General features: G+C 50.9%; 1 protein-coding gene across 1 annotated transcript in view; it reads right to left on the bottom strand.

The window, feature by feature from the left end:
• The window catches only part of RAB11B (RAB11B, member RAS oncogene family), a 43,784-nt gene extending 26,511 nt beyond the window's left edge, over nucleotides 1–17,273 (bottom strand). The window contains exon 1 of the mRNA XM_085638249.1: nucleotides 17,017–17,273. Coding sequence (XP_085494375.1) covers nucleotides 17,017–17,056 — 40 coding nt within the window. The 5' untranslated portion in view covers nucleotides 17,057–17,273. The remainder of the gene's footprint in view (nucleotides 1–17,016) is intronic.
• Nucleotides 17,274–17,314: the final 41 nt, after the last annotated feature.

Here is a 17,314-nt window from a genome sequence, read left to right on the forward strand (position 1 = left end):
CCCATACACCATGACGCACAGGACCCTGCGTTGGTGCTAGGCTGCTAATTGTGAGGTGGCAGAGGATAGGAATACACCATATCTTGATAGATATGGCACATTCCTGCCCTTCCTTTTTCACAAAGTGCAGCAAGATGTTTTGCTGAGTTGCGCAGCGTAAAAGTTTGAGAACTAAAGCCAACAATGTCTATTATCTGGATGTTCCCTAATGAACCTTGTGGACAATGGCAACAGAGTGTGTTCCAGGCTAAATTGTAGTAAGAAGTCACATTTTGCAAACAGCTAGAACCTCTGTTTCAGAAGGACTTCTTGGGGCTCGGATGAGTCCCCTATTTGGTCTGTGTTGTTATGAACAGTCAGTGAGGGCCTAGTTTTGCAACTGCCGCCATCTGCCAGTGAGCTTTTGTAACGCCCTGAACGTCTCAGGATCGTTTAACAGACACGACAATGAGGACGCAACCACTAGTGAAGGGTTCGTTGTTTTAATGAAGGCAAATATAATACAAAGAATAAACAAAAGTTATAGTCACTGGAATCCTCCAGGCTAAGTACGTTACCAGCCCACAGCACGGATGGTCCTAACCGTCCTCTGCATATACGCCGGTCCCGGCGTATGCCAACAGAGGGCAGAAATGAAATGGCCGACAATGCCAATCGGTAGGCTGTGAGGGGCACGAAGAGTGTTGGGGAGAATCGAGGAGTCAGGGAAACACCCAGCCGGGGTCTCTACCTGAAGGGAGCAGCCGCTCAACCTCTTCCTCAGACTGCACCGGGACGCGGAGTCACCTCCTGGTGATGCGTCACCGATACCCCAATCACAAGCAAGAAGACTGAACCGAGAGCAGCCGCTCGATCGATCCTGTGGACTTCCGAGTCTGTAACGCGGCAAACACCTCCTGGTGTGCGTTACAGCTGGCAGTCCCTGTGTCTCTGGTCGGGCTGGGAGTTACGACTCCAACCAGCAAAAGCGCCACTGCGCTTGGACTCAGCCGAGTCAAAAAGCGAAGCTCAATGGTTGACCGGTAGAGCTTCCGGGTCCTTCACAGGTGACGATGGGGCAAGACACGGCCCAGGGAGTAACGACTCGACCTACCTCCGTTCTTGCCTTACTGGAGCACCACTCCGGAACACTGCTCTTCACGAAGCAGGTACGTCGGTGTGAACACAATATCCGACAGCGTTGTACCTCCCGGTTCCTCCCTTTATAGGGCGTGTTTTCCTTGAGTTATGTAACAGCTCTCCTGTTTACATAAGGGCGTGTTTCCTTGAGTTATGTAACAGCTCTCCTGTTTACATAAGGGCGTGTTTCCCTTGAGTTATGTAACAGCTCTCCTGTTTACATAAGGGCGTGTTTTCCTTGAGTTATGTAACAGCTCTCCTGTTTACATAAGGGCGTGTTTCCCTTGTATGACAGGAATTTTTGACAGCTTTCCTCAGACCTGTATACGGGTTATATTTCCGTAGTGCAACTGCACAATCACTAAGGCCTGTTTTACAAGACATTTTTTGTAACATGGACATTTGTTGATTGGCAACCTTGACTATGGCATTCAATCTGGAGAAACAATAAATGGTCTATTTACATCAGGCTTCCCCAACGAGTAGCACATGAGTTACGGATAGCTCTCCAGCTACATGCAAGCTCTCCTGTGTGCAGCCCAGCCTACAAAATTAGAGGTTTTCGTTTGATTATATTAATAAATGTATACCAAAGTTGAAAAATGTGTATTTGTGACACAATGTGATTTTCAGAACTCATAAGCTGATGTTTAGAGAAAAATTGTTGACTTTCTGATTTGTATTTAAAGCAGATATTTGAGTGATAAATCATATAAGGGGATGGAGAGAATTATTATGAATATTATTAGCGTGATGCCCAGGCATTGCAGCTATGGCTGTTCTGAATTACCCATGTAAAGGCATTGCAAATTGACAAAGTATTTTTTTACATTATTGCTGGCAAGCCTGATGCACTGAGGTGATCACTGCTGGTAATGTTGCTTAGGGTAGCATTGTCTCACGCGGTCACTACTGCAACACCAAAACTAGTAGCTCCGGGATGATTTCCATTAAACAAAAGCCGCACCAATTACAGAAAAGGTTGGGGACCCCTGATATACATCAAAATGACAAACTGATTTATTGCGTTGTGTGAGGCAATTGTTGTGAGGGAACTAGGCTTGTGAGGCAACTGAAGGAAGAACGCTGTGTGTCCCTCCGATCTCCAGGATCTGTTTTCCCTCACTTAATGCAGAGAAAATATGTATCTTATCCAAATGTTCAAGTGGTTGAAGTATTCATCAAGTTTATCTTTGCTCCAATTTTCTTTGATCAGGTGTAAATTCGGGTCTGGTCAGCTTATGTGTAGAAATGACCTGATAACGCCTAAATATCTATACCACTCTGGGAATGTAAATAAAGAACAGCAGAGCTGCAAGGGCAGATCACTGTGCAGCATGGCATATAACCAAACCAAAGGAAGAATTACCACAACCGAAGCAAAAAATGATTGACACATGTGACCACTTTGCTTTACTTTTACCATCACTTCATTCCAGTTCTACTTAACACAATCACAGCTAGAGAGGGGAACCCAAACTGTCTAAATAACAAATACACTACAATTTGTTTATTCACTTAGCAAGATGAATAGAGAACATGTAGTTCAATCACTTCACAAGATAAGATAACTCACAGGTGACACTCCTTCAACACAAAGGTCACGCAGAGAAAACAATGCATGAAGGCCCAACAGAAAACCGAATGCTTGAACATCAGGCTATGAAAATGTCAAATCCCAAAGCCTTGCATTCAGTTGCACAAACACGAACACCTAGATTCACACATACTCGCCTAAGCACCTCATCCACACGATTCGCACATGGGCATCATACACAAATACAGATAAAACACATATTGGTTTCTATCAAAAACCGAGAAGACAACCATGGAATGAAGCCTTCTAAGCCTTTAAACCAAGAGGGAAGTGTCCAGTGAACTGCACATGGCACCAAACTACTAGTATTCATAGTATATCATAACTCATAGTGGCATACAAACTATGTCTGCACTGTACAAAAGGAGCCTAAAAAAGCATACCATAAAACCAGATGAGACTATACACTCATTCATATACCACATAATACAATACCATAGACTTGCTCAGTTCAACCGCATAATCTACACATCACAGGAACACTACACTAAAATGATTGATGTGTTATAAGGAAGCCTGTATTACCAGGATAATTGTGTGTTATACAATACCCAACTATTATTATCAGACATCATGAACATACAAACACAACAAAGACTATCTAGGATTATCGATTCCAACGAAATGGGTTTTCCCCATCACGATTAGCTGCACCTGCCACATAACGCAAGATGGAAAAATGTCCAGATTTTCATCAAAATAACAGTTTCTAGTTTTAAAAAAAAGTGTATGTACTGATGTGCGGTCCATGGCAAAAAGTTAACCAACTTTTTTTTCAACTGCTGGGAGCTAGATACATGAATTAGAGAGGTGCAGAGATCCCAAACTGATGGACTGCGGGAATGGCCTTTATCAGAGGAAACAAACAACCCTCCATATTAAAATGTAATGCAAACAGGGTGGGAAATAGTTCCTTCCTAGTCTTTCACTATTCAAGCAAGTTTCAATTTACATTAGGCCTGGGCAAAATTTCTGCTACTCGAGTGTAATCGTGTGCACATTTTTTAAAGTGTTACGGTACGCTTGTTACACAGATTTTCCGAAATTGCATCATTAAAACCCATATGGTGTAATTATGTTGTTTTAATGGGAAAATGTTAGCACAGGAATAATGCACAAGACGAGAACGCGAGTGGCTGCTGGTCGCGACACTTGTCTTTTTTTAGCATGTTAGGCATCCTTAATGGACATGGACACATATTTTAGGCTATAACCCCCGTTTTGAAATTTGCATACTTTTTACGGAATTTTGCTAACATATTTATGCATAAGTTAATTGCACACATTTCTTACAGCTCTATCCACAGACCATGCTCCCAAAAGCAGTGGTCGTTATACAATTAAAAAAAAATTACAAAGTTGGAATAAGCACCGAACATTTTGGATTTGTTTTTATGGGGTAATGTCTTGAATCTTAAAGTGGCCAATAGTAAGACAGGTTTTACATAATAAATATACAATGTTCAACTAGGATCTGCAGCGCTCTCTTTTAACGGAAAAGGTTCATACAGAGACCTTTTGTGGACACAGAAAGCAAACCAAAGGCACATTTTAAAGCATATCTGGAAAGCACAGAATAAAAGATGCACACAGTTTATCTCACGAACGGTGTACAAAAAGGCTTTGGTTTGCTGTGCGCAAAATGGAGCATATTAAACACAAACTACTTGACTTTCAGACATTGGACAGTGTTTCTGGAATGTATTATTGTGCTTCTATGTCAAACAAAAGCTTTAAATGCTCATTAGTGAGAGAAAGCAGACAGGTCGGTTTGTACCTACAGACTTCCTGACAGGAGCACTGGGGAAGTGAAAATGCACTCACTTGGCCAAAGAACACTGGAAACAATCACTTTTCAGGAAGGAGCGCTACCCCTCGCCCCGCAATCCTATCTTTTGCAATATGCAAACAACACAGGCAGGCCCCGCTTAATACAGGCAGTAGAGCAGTCCCTCTCTTGCCAGACAGACAAAGCAAGTGCTCACTTGCGTCAGACAGCAGATCTATCTCAGGCTCAGCAGACTCATCCCTCGCTCAAGATAGACAGCAGAGCTACCCTTCACTTATAACAACCAGTTGAGCTCCCCCTCTCTTGCCAGACAACAAACCTATTCCTCACTTGTGTCAGACAGCAGAACTATCTCATGCTCAGCAGACTGATCTCTTGCTCATGGCAGACAGCAGAGCTATTGTCCCCAGTGGAGATGCACCCCACTTGACAGACAGCAAAACTATTCTTCACATGTGGCAGACAGCAGAACTAAACCCTGGTCGGCAGACTGACCCCTCGGCTCAGGCAGAAAGCAGAGCTATCCTTCACTGACCACAGACCGCTGAGTTCTGCTTTACTCTGCTGATTTTTCCCTGACGTGTTGCATACATGTCAGTTCTCTGGGTTTTGCTCTATACTATTCATTTCGGTGAGCCCTGGAAGAGAAAGCCTGGGGCCCCAGGGCTCTTGACAACCGAGAACAGGGATCCCTGGTGAAACGGATTACAAGAAACAACTCTGGTGAACAAAAGAAAGCAAGGGGGTAGAGACCTGCGTGCACCGAGAAGGAAGTTCACACTCAAAGTTGGGGAGAAATGAAGACGAGAAACATGGCTATCAGATGGCAGGCCTGTGCTATTACAAAGAAATCAGGAAATCACGACTCGGAGTGGGGTGGCTGGGACAGTGTCATTCTGCAACCCTAGAGGGTCACTGTGCGCTCCGTCCTCTTCCAAAGGGTCCAACCAGTGCATTGAAATCCACGTTTCCATTTCCGCGCTCTAAACTGCTTTAAAAGTGCACCGCATGGCCGCTTTACACAATGGAAAGATAACGCACTTCCACCCCATCGTTAAAAGACATACATCCCGACAGGAAATGTTTACTCCCTGTTGGATTATCTCACAAATCCCATGAGTCAGGCACTGATATCAGGGCTGCGCATGTGCTGCAGGGGTGAGTCACTGATGAACCCCAGAGCTTCCTGGTTACCTCATATAGCTCACAAAATACATTCGAACTAACCCCTGTGGAGGTAGGAAAAGACCACCTCCTCTTAAGTCCCGTGGGACAAATGATATATACACATTAAACCGAATTTCTCTACTGCTCCTATTGCAAAGTGAAGCTAGAACAGAGTCCAAAGGGCGCCTGGATATCTTCACAGACACCTTGCAATAAACACAGCCCAGCTCTCCTTGAACCGAATGTCCTACCGCCTGCCTCAGCAGGCCTGGGTGCCTTCCAATCAGTGCCTGCCTGCAAGAGCACACAATGGCTGTTTCCAATAGGGACATCGGGCTTCGCTCTGGTTACCCACTTCAGCCTCTGTATGACTGTCTTTCGCCTCAAGTAGAGTCAACTCATCGGATGCCTTGCTTATTTGGTTGCATATCAGTGGTGGTCCGCCATCCTAAAATTTGGATGATAACTGAATAGAAATGTTTCCATTGGATGCTGGTGAGGTTGGAAGAAGTCAGGAAGCTGTGGCCAAATTACAGAAACCACAGTTTAAAATCCTTGAGCGCATGGATTTAGTCCACTGACAAATTGTCTGATAATAAGATAAAAGGAACCTGATCAATAGTGCCGTATTTAATTCATTAATGATATTTTTCTTAAGTGCTGCCGTGCTGGTGACCTTACAAGAAACAGAGATAACATTAGAGAGTATAAGGAGCGGAGTAAAGCCGAACATTTTAGAAACGGAGACCATATAGATACTTGCAGAACATTTAAAAAAGTGCAGTAGTAGACGCGATAATTTAAACAGTGGCAAAAGAGATGTGTTTAACCTAAATATTTGATTCATTTATTAGTGAAGTGTGACTGACTCCCAATATGATTGTGCGAAATATTGGTCTAATCTGTGGCCTTGTGACCTAAAAGCAACTGCCAGTGGCTGTGGTCTACTCCCACAAATCCACTTTTCCAGTGTGTACCCGTTTGAGAAGAACTGATTGATTCCAAAAAACTTTTGTATAAGACTAACCGAAACATATTTTACATATCGTATCTTGACTTCAAAAACCTAAATCAGTAGCACTCTCTAAGAACACGCATCAATAATTTTGATGGCCTATGGGGCCAATGAATGCCAAAGAGTTGTCTAAATTATGAAGCAAAAGGAAGGCAAATTAGGAGTCGAGGAAATTTAAAATACATAGTGTATTATGCAATCAAAGCCTAATTCTGTAGTATTATAAAGGACATCTTTTAACACACAGGGATGTAGATTGAAAATCTAAAAAATATAGAAAATAAGTAGGATTAAACACAATCTGAAGGTCACATTCAAATTGTTTTTCACCAAACATAGGTAATGCCAGTTTGCTAATATTGTCTTTTCTACCTCCATGAAGAAAACAGTTTTGTGATAAATGTTTAAAGATTTGAGCTCAGAAGACAATAAGGGAAGCCCTTCTTTTATTTCATGCAGCTCCAAAAGGTTACTGAACTTCAACTTCGGGTTTACACTAACTTCACAATATAGGACTGTTGGAAGGCGGACCCCGAGGAGTCGGTGCGACCACCAAGGGGGGGCCCTCACACTGCACGAAGTAGCCGAGCGCTGCCGAGAAGTCTCCTGAGAGATCCTTCTCCTATCACGTACTAGCACAGTAACACCACCACACAGGACTCAAGGAGGTTGTCTTGTGACAAGCAATTCTTTATCAGCAATAAAAGGGTTACGAGGGCAATATTTACACGAAGGGATCGAGGGATCCACCAAAAGTCTCAGTGTCTCTTTGGAAGGGTCGGGGTAGCGGGACAGTCTTTGGCAGGAATGCGGTACGAGGGTACCTGGGGCCCAGTTCTTATCCTCAAGCTGGAGGACCTCCGGATCTCGGAGGGGTCGAGCCGCGACGGCGTCAGCAGGGCTCTGGCGTACAGTTCGTGGAGAGCCGCGATCCAATCAGCAGGGCTCTCAAGATGGTTTCTGCTCAGCTCGAGCCGCGACGTCGTCAGCAGGGCTCCGAGGGAGGCTTCAGCGAGGTTGGGCCGCGACAGCGTCAGCAGGGCTCCGATGTTCCAGGTGGTTCAGAAAGGGTTCACAGGAAGGAGCCGCGACGCAGTCAGCAGGGCTCGTGATGGTTCCGACAAGAGTTCTTCTCCGTAGGGTCAGCCGCGATTCAATCAGCAGGGCTCTCGACTCCGGGATACAACTGCCGAGCTGTGGTGGGGTCGCCCCAGATATAGGTCTGGAGCCCTTTGATGTCCGGACCTATGCGCCCGAGGGGGCGGAGTGGCCGGGTGGAGGTGGCCAGACGCCCAGCAGGAGAGGCGCCAGGCCCATGGGAGTTGCAGGGCGATCACACCTCGAGAGGGGAGGACAGTTGGGGGTCCCATCGATACTGTCCTCCGCCGGGGGCGATGAATGGTTCCTGCGGCACACCCTGGCTAGTTCGTGGTGCCTCGATGTCGGGGCTTCGCTGGGGTCGAGGCCGGGTTGAGCGGGGGTGCACGGTGTGACGTGGATGCCAACAAGATGGCGGAGCCACGAGGAGTATGCGACCACGTGCAGCTCCGGGTGAAGGGCCTTGGTGCAGTTCAGACGGGGGGCCCGTGAAGGCCGGGGCGGGGAACGGGCACAATCCAGGGGGTTAAGGACCACGCCACGCGGCCGGGTCCAACAGGCGTCCCCCCCAGCCGAAGGCATGGAGAGTCACCCATCTCCTTGGGGATTCTCCTCGTCAAGGCGGAAGAAGCGGGACAGGCCGTCGGCGTTGGCGTGGTCATTGCCGGGCCGGTGTTCGACGTCAAAGTCCATTCCTTGTAGCGAGATGGACCACCGCAGCAGCTTGGGGTTCTCGCCCCGCATTTGCATTAGCCACTGCAAGGGCCGGTGGTCGGTCTGGACCCGGAAGTGGGTGCCAAAGAGGTAGGGCCGGAGCTTCTTGAGGGCCCACACCACAGCGAAGGCCTCACGCTCAATAGTGCTCCAGCGTTGCTCTCGGGGCAGTAGTCGTCGGCTGAGGAAGGCCACTGGTCGGTCGAGCCCCTTTTCGTCGGCTTGGGATAGGACGGCCCCGATCCCATACTCGGAGGCGTCCGTCTGTACCACGAACTCCTTCTGGTAGTCCGGGGCCTGCAGCACCGGAGCCGTACACATGGCTGTTTTTAGGGTGTCGAAGGCTGTTTGGCAGCGGGGTGTCCAGTGTACCTTCTTGGGCTGCTTTTTGGACGTTAACTCTGTGAGGGGGCCAACAATGCTCCCATAGTCCTTGATAAACCGCCGGTAGTATCCGGTGAGGCCCAGGAAGGCCCGGACAGCGGTCTGGGTAGTGGGGGGTTCCCAGGTCTGGACGGCATCTATCTTTGCTTGGAGGGGGGCCACCTGCCCGCTCCCCACTTGATGGCCCAGGTAGGTCACGGATCCGTGGCCGATTTGGCATTTGCTGGCCTTGATTGTGAGCCCGGCCCGCTGAAGGGCGGCCAGGACGGCCTTCAGGTGGAGAAGGTGCTCGGCCCAGTGGTTGCTGTACACGGCAATGTCATCTAAGTAGGCCGCGCTGAAGGCCTCAAGCCCGGCCAAAACCTTGTTTACTAATCTTTGGAAGGTGGCCGGGGCGTTCTTCATTCCGAAGGGCATCACCCGAAAGTGGTAATGCCCATCCGGGGTCGAAAAGGCGGATCTTTCTTGGGCGCCGGGGGTGAGCTGGATCTGCCAGTACCCGGCGGTGAGGTCCAGCGTGCTCAAGTAGCGAGCGGCCCCTAGGCGGTCGATGAGTTCGTCGGCCCGGGGTATCGGGTGTGCGTCTGTCTTGGTTACTGCATTCAGGGCTCGGTAGTCCACGCAGAATCGCAACTCCGGGGGGTGACCGGGAGCTGCGGCCTTGGGCACCAGGACGACAGGGCTGGCCCACGGGCTGTCGGAAGGCTCGATGACCCCCAGGGCCAGCATCTTTGCTACTTCAGCCTGGATGCAGGCCCGCACTCGGTCAGGCACCCGGTAGGCTCTGTGACGTATGGGGGGGCTCTCCCCGGTGTCGACGTCGTGGACGCACCAGTGGGTCACCCCCGGGGTGAGAGAGAAGAGGGCTGCGTAGTCCCGCAGTAATTGCTGGCAGTCGTTGCGCTGTTCCGGGGTCAGGGACGAGGCGAGTTGGACCCCTTCGATCGACCCATCGTGAATGTCGGATTGCAAGAGGTCGGGTAAGGGCTCGGATTCGACCTCGCCCCCTTCGTCAGTCGCCAGCAGCAGGCTCAGTTCGGTCCGGGCGAAGTGGGGTTTTAGCCTGTTAGCATGTAGGACCCGGAGGGGGTTCCGGGGGGACTCCAGATCGACCAGGTAGGTGACGGGACTTTTCTTCTCCACCACCTTGAAGGGCCCGGTCCACTTGTCCTGGAGGGCGCCGGGTTCGACCGGGGCCATGACCCATACTTTCTGTCCTGGCTCGAATTCTATAGTAGAGGTGTTGCGATCGTACCACCGCTTCATGTCCTCCTGGCTGGCCTCGAGGTTGGCTTCGGCCATGGCTCGGAACTTGCGGGTCTGGTTTCGGAGGGTCAGGAGGTATCGGTAGACGTCAGGAGGGGCGCCTCGGGGTTTCATCTCCCAGCCCTCCTTGACCAGGCTGAGCGGTCCGCGGACCGGGTGCCCATACAATAGTTCAAACGGGCTGAACCCCAGGGATTTCTGCGGGACCTCCCGATAGGCAAACAGGAGGCAGGGCAGCAGGACATCCCATTTCCGCCTGAGGGGTTCTTCCAGTCCCTGGATCATCCCTTTTAATGTTCGGTTGAACCGCTCAACCAGGCCGTTCCCCTGAGGGTGATAGGGGGTCGTGAACTTGTATGTGACCCCGCACTGTTGCCACAGAGACCGCATGTACCTGGAGATAAAGTTCGTGCCGCGGTCACTCACCACTTCGCTGGGGAATCCCACTCGGGAGAAGATCCCCATCAAGGCCCGGCCTACCACAGGGGCCGTTATAGTTCTTAGCGGGACCGCCTCCGGGTACCTGGTGGCGTGGTCCATGAGGACCAGGATGAAGCGGTGGCCCAGGGCGGTTTGGGGGTCCAGGGGTCCCACGATATCGATTCCGACCCGTTCGAACGGGGTGCTGACGGCGGGAAAGGGCTGGAGGGGGGCCTTGACCCGACCCCCCGTCTTTCCGCTGGCTTGGCAGGTCTGGCAGGACCGGCAGTGGTTGTCCACATCTCTCCGCATCCGGGGCCAGTAGAAGTGGGTCACCAGACGACTGTACGTTTTGTCTTGCCCCAAGTGTCCGGCGAGGGGCACATCATGGGCCAGGTGGAGAAGGAACTCCCGGAAGCGGAGGGGGACCACCAACACCCGGCTGGCCCCGAGTTCTGCTACTTTCTGTTCGCTGTACAACAGGCCCTCGGTCCAGTAGATCCAGTGGGTGCCGGTCTGGTCACCGTTGGCTTGCGCGGTCGCCTGTTGTCGGACCCCTTCGAGAGAGGGACAGGACTGTTGTTCTTGCTGGAACTGCTCTCGGGTGGGGCCCCCTTCGTGTCGCCATTGCGTCAGCTCTGGTAGGGCGCTCGGAGAAGCCATCTCTTCGGGGGAGGATTCGCTGGGCCCAGGGTCGGTGTCCGCCTCCTCCCCGCTGCTGGCGGGAGGGGGTGTGAGCCCCTCGGGCTGGGCGGCCATGGACCGGGTGATGGCGCAGGCCCAATCAGCCAGTCCCAACATTCGGAGGTGTTCTCGTCGCTCTACTTGAGCCCAGGGGGAACTTTCCAAGTCGTTCCCCAGGAGGCAGTCGACCGGGGCGTCGTCGCGCACTGCCACCTTCAGCAGGCCCGTCACCCCTCCCCACTCGAAGGTGACCAGGGCCATCTGGCATAGGTTTTCACTGTTGTCGGCCGTCCGTACGGGGCACAGCACATTCGGTAGAATCTGCCCAGGGGTCACCAGGTGGCAGCGGACAGCGGTGATACTGGCGCCTGTGTCACGAAGGGCTTCGGCCCGTTGTCCATTGACCGTGACATGCTGCCGGTACTTCTGGGTGTTGGTTGGGATGGGGGTGCAGGGTACCATCTCTCGGCTACCCAGGCAGACCAGGGACATGGCTGCCGGCTCCCACTCAGTGTTCTCTCGGTCGAGGGCCTCCTCTTCCTCTTCTTCTCCCCCCAAGGCGGCGGCTGTCAGCTGCCGGGGCGGGTGCCCGCCGGCCCCGTTTCTTCGGTTCAGAGGGCAGGCCGGATCGCTGGCAAAGTGTCCTGTTTGTTGGCAGCCGTAGCAGGTCACTGGCGGCCGGGGTCCGGGTCGGGCCGGGCCCACCTTTCGGGCTAGGCTCGGGGAGAGATGTGGCTGTGGTGGCCCTCGAGGGGGGCTCCTGGGGGCCCCGGCGGGAGGGTCTCGGTTCCGGTTCGGCCCTCCCCCCCACCGCGCTGGCGGGGGGGCCCGTTGGGGTTCCTCTGGTACTCCCCCATTGAGTTCCGGGGGACCCGGGAGTTGACCCATCGATCGGCTTCGACGGCAAGTTTTCGCGGGTCGGTCATTTTGCTGTCGAGGAGGTGCTGCCTCAGTTCCACGAAGCAATTGTTGGAAAGGTGTTCCCATACGATGAGGTCGACCAGCTGCCCGTAGGTGGTTGCTTTGCTCCCTTTGATCCACCCTTCTAGGGCCCGACTGAAAAAGTCCACATATTCCACCCATGTGGTACCCGGGATTTTCTTGCAGTCTCTGAACCGCTGGCGGTACATTTCCGCTGTTAGCCCGTAGCGGGTGAGCAGGGCCTCCTTCATGTGATCGTAGGAGGTCATCACCTCCTCCGGTAGCTGGAGCAGCGTGTCCCGCCCCTCACTCAGGAACCGCCCCCACAGGCCCGCGCCCCAGTCCTTTCGGGGCACCCGATGAGAGGTCATGGCCACCTCGTAGGCCTTGAACCATTGTTGGATGTCGTCATTTTTGTAATACTCCTTGACGACTTCTTTCGGGATATGCACCTTGGCCTCGGAAGGCGGTAGAGTGTCTCTGGGGGTGTCAGTCCCTCCGTTCTTGGCCTTGATCTCGAGCTCCTTGAGACTGCGCTCGTGCTCAAGAGTTAGTTTTTTTTCCTCCAACTCCCGGTGTCGTCTCTTCTCCTCTATCTCTTCTTGAAGGCGCAGCTGCTCTAGGGCCAGTTTCTTTTCTGCCAGCTGGAGTTCACCGTCCAGCCGCAGTCGGGCGAGCTCTAGCTCGTGGCTCCGGACCTTTTCCCGCTCTCGTATCTCTTCTTCGGAGAGGCCAGTTTCTAGGCTCTTTCTTCCTTCGGTTGCCGGAGTCCGTGCGGTTGCTGCGGTCTCAGTCAGGGGCAAGGGCCCTTCCTCCTGGGAGGGGCCTGCCCCGGCCTCCAACCATGCCCTCAGAGCTTTCTGCATCTCCTCCTTGGTACCCAGGCTGGTGGTTGCAATGCCTTTGTCTTTGCAGAACTGTTTCAATTCTTTGTGCGTATATTCTTCCAGCCGTTCGGGCTGGAACTCCATTGTCGCGTTGTTTTCCTGGCTGCTCATGATGCTGTTCGTTTGGATGGGTAGCTAGTGGGTACTGGCTGGTACGTACTGCGTTCGGCTCGGATCCCGTCGCTGGCCACCAAATGTTGGAAGGCGGACCCCGAGGAGTCGGTGCGACCACCAAGGGGGGGCCCTCACACTGCACGAAGTAGCCGAGCGCTGCCGAGAAGTCTCCTGAGAGATCCTTCTCCTATCACGTACTAGCACAGTAACACCACCACACAGGACTCAAGGAGGTTGTCTTGTGACAAGCAATTCTTTATCAGCAATAAAAGGGTTACGAGGGCAATATTTACACGAAGGGATCGAGGGATCCACCAAAAGTCTCAGTGTCTCTTTGGAAGGGTCGGGGTAGCGGGACAGTCTTTGGCAGGAATGCGGTACGAGGGTACCTGGGGCCCAGTTCTTATCCTCAAGCTGGAGGACCTCCGGATCTCGGAGGGGTCGAGCCGCGACGGCGTCAGCAGGGCTCTGGCGTACAGTTCGTGGAGAGCCGCGATCCAATCAGCAGGGCTCTCAAGATGGTTTCTGCTCAGCTCGAGCCGCGACGTCGTCAGCAGGGCTCCGAGGGAGGCTTCAGCGAGGTTGGGCCGCGACAGCGTCAGCAGGGCTCCGATGTTCCAGGTGGTTCAGAAAGGGTTCACAGGAAGGAGCCGCGACGCAGTCAGCAGGGCTCGTGATGGTTCCGACAAGAGTTCTTCTCCGTAGGGTCAGCCGCGATTCAATCAGCAGGGCTCTCGACTCCGGGATACAACTGCCGAGCTGTGGTGGGGTCGCCCCAGATATAGGTCTGGAGCCCTTTGATGTCCGGACCTATGCGCCCGAGGGGGCGGAGTGGCCGGGTGGAGGTGGCCAGACGCCCAGCAGGAGAGGCGCCAGGCCCATGGGAGTTGCAGGGCGATCACACCTCGAGAGGGGAGGACAGTTGGGGGTCCCATCGATACTGTCCTCCGCCGGGGGCGATGAATGGTTCCTGCGGCACCCCCTGGCTAGTTCGTGGTGCCTCGATGTCGGGGCTTCGCTGGGGTCGAGGCCGGGTTGAGCGGGGGTGCACGGTGTGACGTGGATGCCAACAAGATGGCGGAGCCACGAGGAGTATGCGACCACGTGCAGCTCCGGGTGAAGGGCCTTGGTGCAGTTCAGACGGGGGGCCCGTGAAGGCCGGGGCGGGGAACGGGCACAACCCAGGGGGTTAAGGACCACGCCACGCGGCCGGGTCCAACAAGGACCACTGGGGGCACCTTTCTCTTAGAATACAGCCCTGTAGATCAGCATGGTTAATTACATATTTAGTATATCTCACTGGGAGACATGATAATATACAAGACATAAAACTTGAATTAAAGACACTTAATATGGTTGACTTGTACAAACTCAGAGTCCCATCTTGAAACACCTGCAGATTCAACAGGAACATCTGTGAGGTAAACACGATTTTTCATCAAAAGTAAAACTACGTTTTCAAGCCAAACAATTAAGTATTCTTTCCATCATGTTTAAATTAGATCTAAACAAATAGGTTTTTGTCATCGGAATAAATGGATTTGCTCAATCTACTATTTGTAGATATTAACACTTTAGCATACCCAAATACACCAATAAACAGCTGAAAGGAGATCGGGTAACGTTTGTGGAGCTCCCGCCTCTTTGCTACACTGATGTGTTAACTTTTTAATCTGCTTGAAAAACAGACTATTTTTGTTGAAATCTGGAAATTATTTAGCGTAGGGATTTTATGCCATCAAATTAAAGTCTATCGTTATGCTTAAAACACATGCAATTCTAGTATGTTTGCCAATCCTGACAATTTAACCACATATAAAAAATATAATCTTATAGAACATTATCTTGTAAACCTTTCCTTACGTTAACCAAATTTTGCAATACCAACTCAAACTTTACAATATGGCATAAACCATTACCTCGATGTTCAACATATTAGTTGCTTAAGATTTACAAATTACTTAGCAACACAAGGTGTCCCAATAATCAAAATTTTCTAGACTCAGCTGTGATCCTGGCTCAAATACACGTCAGAATTGTTATTTTTCCATTAACATTAAAAAATCTGGACGTCATGCAATTCACCTGTTTCAGTGATGGGCACGGTTTTCAGATTGGGGAAAATATTCTCTTTTTTTGAGACAGAGTCGTTGAACAAATGGAGGACTCTCAGATATAACTTACCCCGTTCTGAAGATCCAAGTTTCGACACAAGAATGTACACTATGAGATTCGTATAAGACCAAAAGTACAAACACATCTCAACCCCGTGCAATCATCAATAATCAAAGTGCACATCTCTTCATAATATTCATGACAACTTTAAATATTTTTAAAACTGTCTTTATCCAAAAGAAAAAAGACGTTTGGGTCACAATACAGCTTCAGGTCCACTCTGATCTTTGGAATTATGGATGAGTCTGTAAAGAACTAGGTTTTCAAGCCTTTAGGCCAATCCTCTAAACAGATGTAACCAAGACTGCAAGGCCATCCTCCTAACTGAACTCATGCCATGCTGCCAAGGCCGACAGTTTATGTTGTGGCTACACAGTTTCGAAAACCTAGAACCAAACAATTACAACATGATATCAACTCTCCCATACTTTGACAAAATCACAAAAATTATATTGTCCCACCAAGTAAAGCTGTAAAAGGTTTTCAACTTCAAACAAGTTAGCTCTTGCACCATGGAACGGAATCCGCATAACTAGATGTTAAGGAGAAGCTTCTCTGGATAAAACATTATGGTACGTTGGTGGTACCTACAGGAGCGTCTGTAACCTTGGATAGCAACAATCAATACAGAATACTTAAACAAAGGATCAGTAAAATAATGATCGTAGTACTAAGATGATTGTAGCTACACTTTCATAAAATGCCTACTCATGAGAACGTATAGTCCAACGCACCCATATTACATCGGTGTGCATCATGGTTAAACGTGTGCCTCTTTTAAACACACACTTGTTTCCTGTAGCCTTTCATTGAGCATAAAAGAAAGGTTACCGAGTCAATGGAACTGTCAGTCACCGGCAGTCTTGCCATCTCGGATGATGATGGCATTCTGGTGTTCCTATAACTTAAAGGAGCCCGGAGCAAGTCCTTAAACCAGATATTCTCACCACTAACACACCAGTTATCTCAGCAAAAGCCGTGGTAGGTTAGCGTAGCATGACCTGGTTGCTAGGGTCCGTTGGGGACAAAAACACAATCTCAATGAACTAGATAAGTTCGTGTCTTACTTCCACTATGTAAAGATACCGAATAGACGCAACTGCAGATCCGGTGAAGCCCCAATGTTGACCCCAGGAAGCCTCCCAGCAGAAGCTGAGACACTCCTGCAAAATCAAGGCTGCAAGTTTCCTGACCTCAGAATGCCCCTCTGCACAGACCACGAGGGCACCTATGTGGAACAATAAAGATGCAATGCAGATTCCATAGTGCCTCCGCCGCCTACGCCCTACCACTACAAGACCAATGCCTCCTTCCCAGACCTCATAATGGTATTTCTGCAGAGTCCAGGATTCGCCATTTCTTAGATCGCCCTAGGCCCCACCCGCAGTACCGTGCCCATCTGCATTCCTTAAAATGACCACTTCAAAGACACCGCATAACGAACATTTACAACATGCCACGGTGGAATACCCCTGTATTTCAAGTGATGGTTTAATCTTCTGTCTACAATAGCAGTGTCAGGGCGACTGTACATCCCCCATCCCCACACCGCTCCGCCTCCTTCCCTGTACTAGTCGCAGAGGCACAGCGGCTGGGGACCCGCTACTCCGACCCCTCCTAGCCCTCTCAACCGCCTCCCCCCTCCCAAGGTCCCTTGTCCCCGTACCTTTGAACAGGTAGTCGTACTCGTCGTCCCGGGTGCCCATGTCCGTGTCGGTCTCCGGACAATGCAGACTCTGTTGGATCCTGACCCTGCAGGGTGGAAGCGACCAATCACAAACGGCGAGCAGGAAGTGGACACGGGATGCCAGGCACGCAGCCAGTCGAATGCTACGGCGTGCTGACTGGCAGAGTAGCGGACCAATGGAATTCAGGGCATTAGGAACCGAGTAACGGCCACTGTACGGTAACGCTATTATTGTCGGATCAACCCGGAAATACATGTGGTGGAACGATGTACGGTC

Source organism: Triturus cristatus, chromosome 12 (genome assembly GCF_964204655.1).
Source record: "Triturus cristatus chromosome 12, aTriCri1.1, whole genome shotgun sequence".
Classification (NCBI taxonomy): Eukaryota; Metazoa; Chordata; class Amphibia; order Caudata; family Salamandridae; genus Triturus; species Triturus cristatus.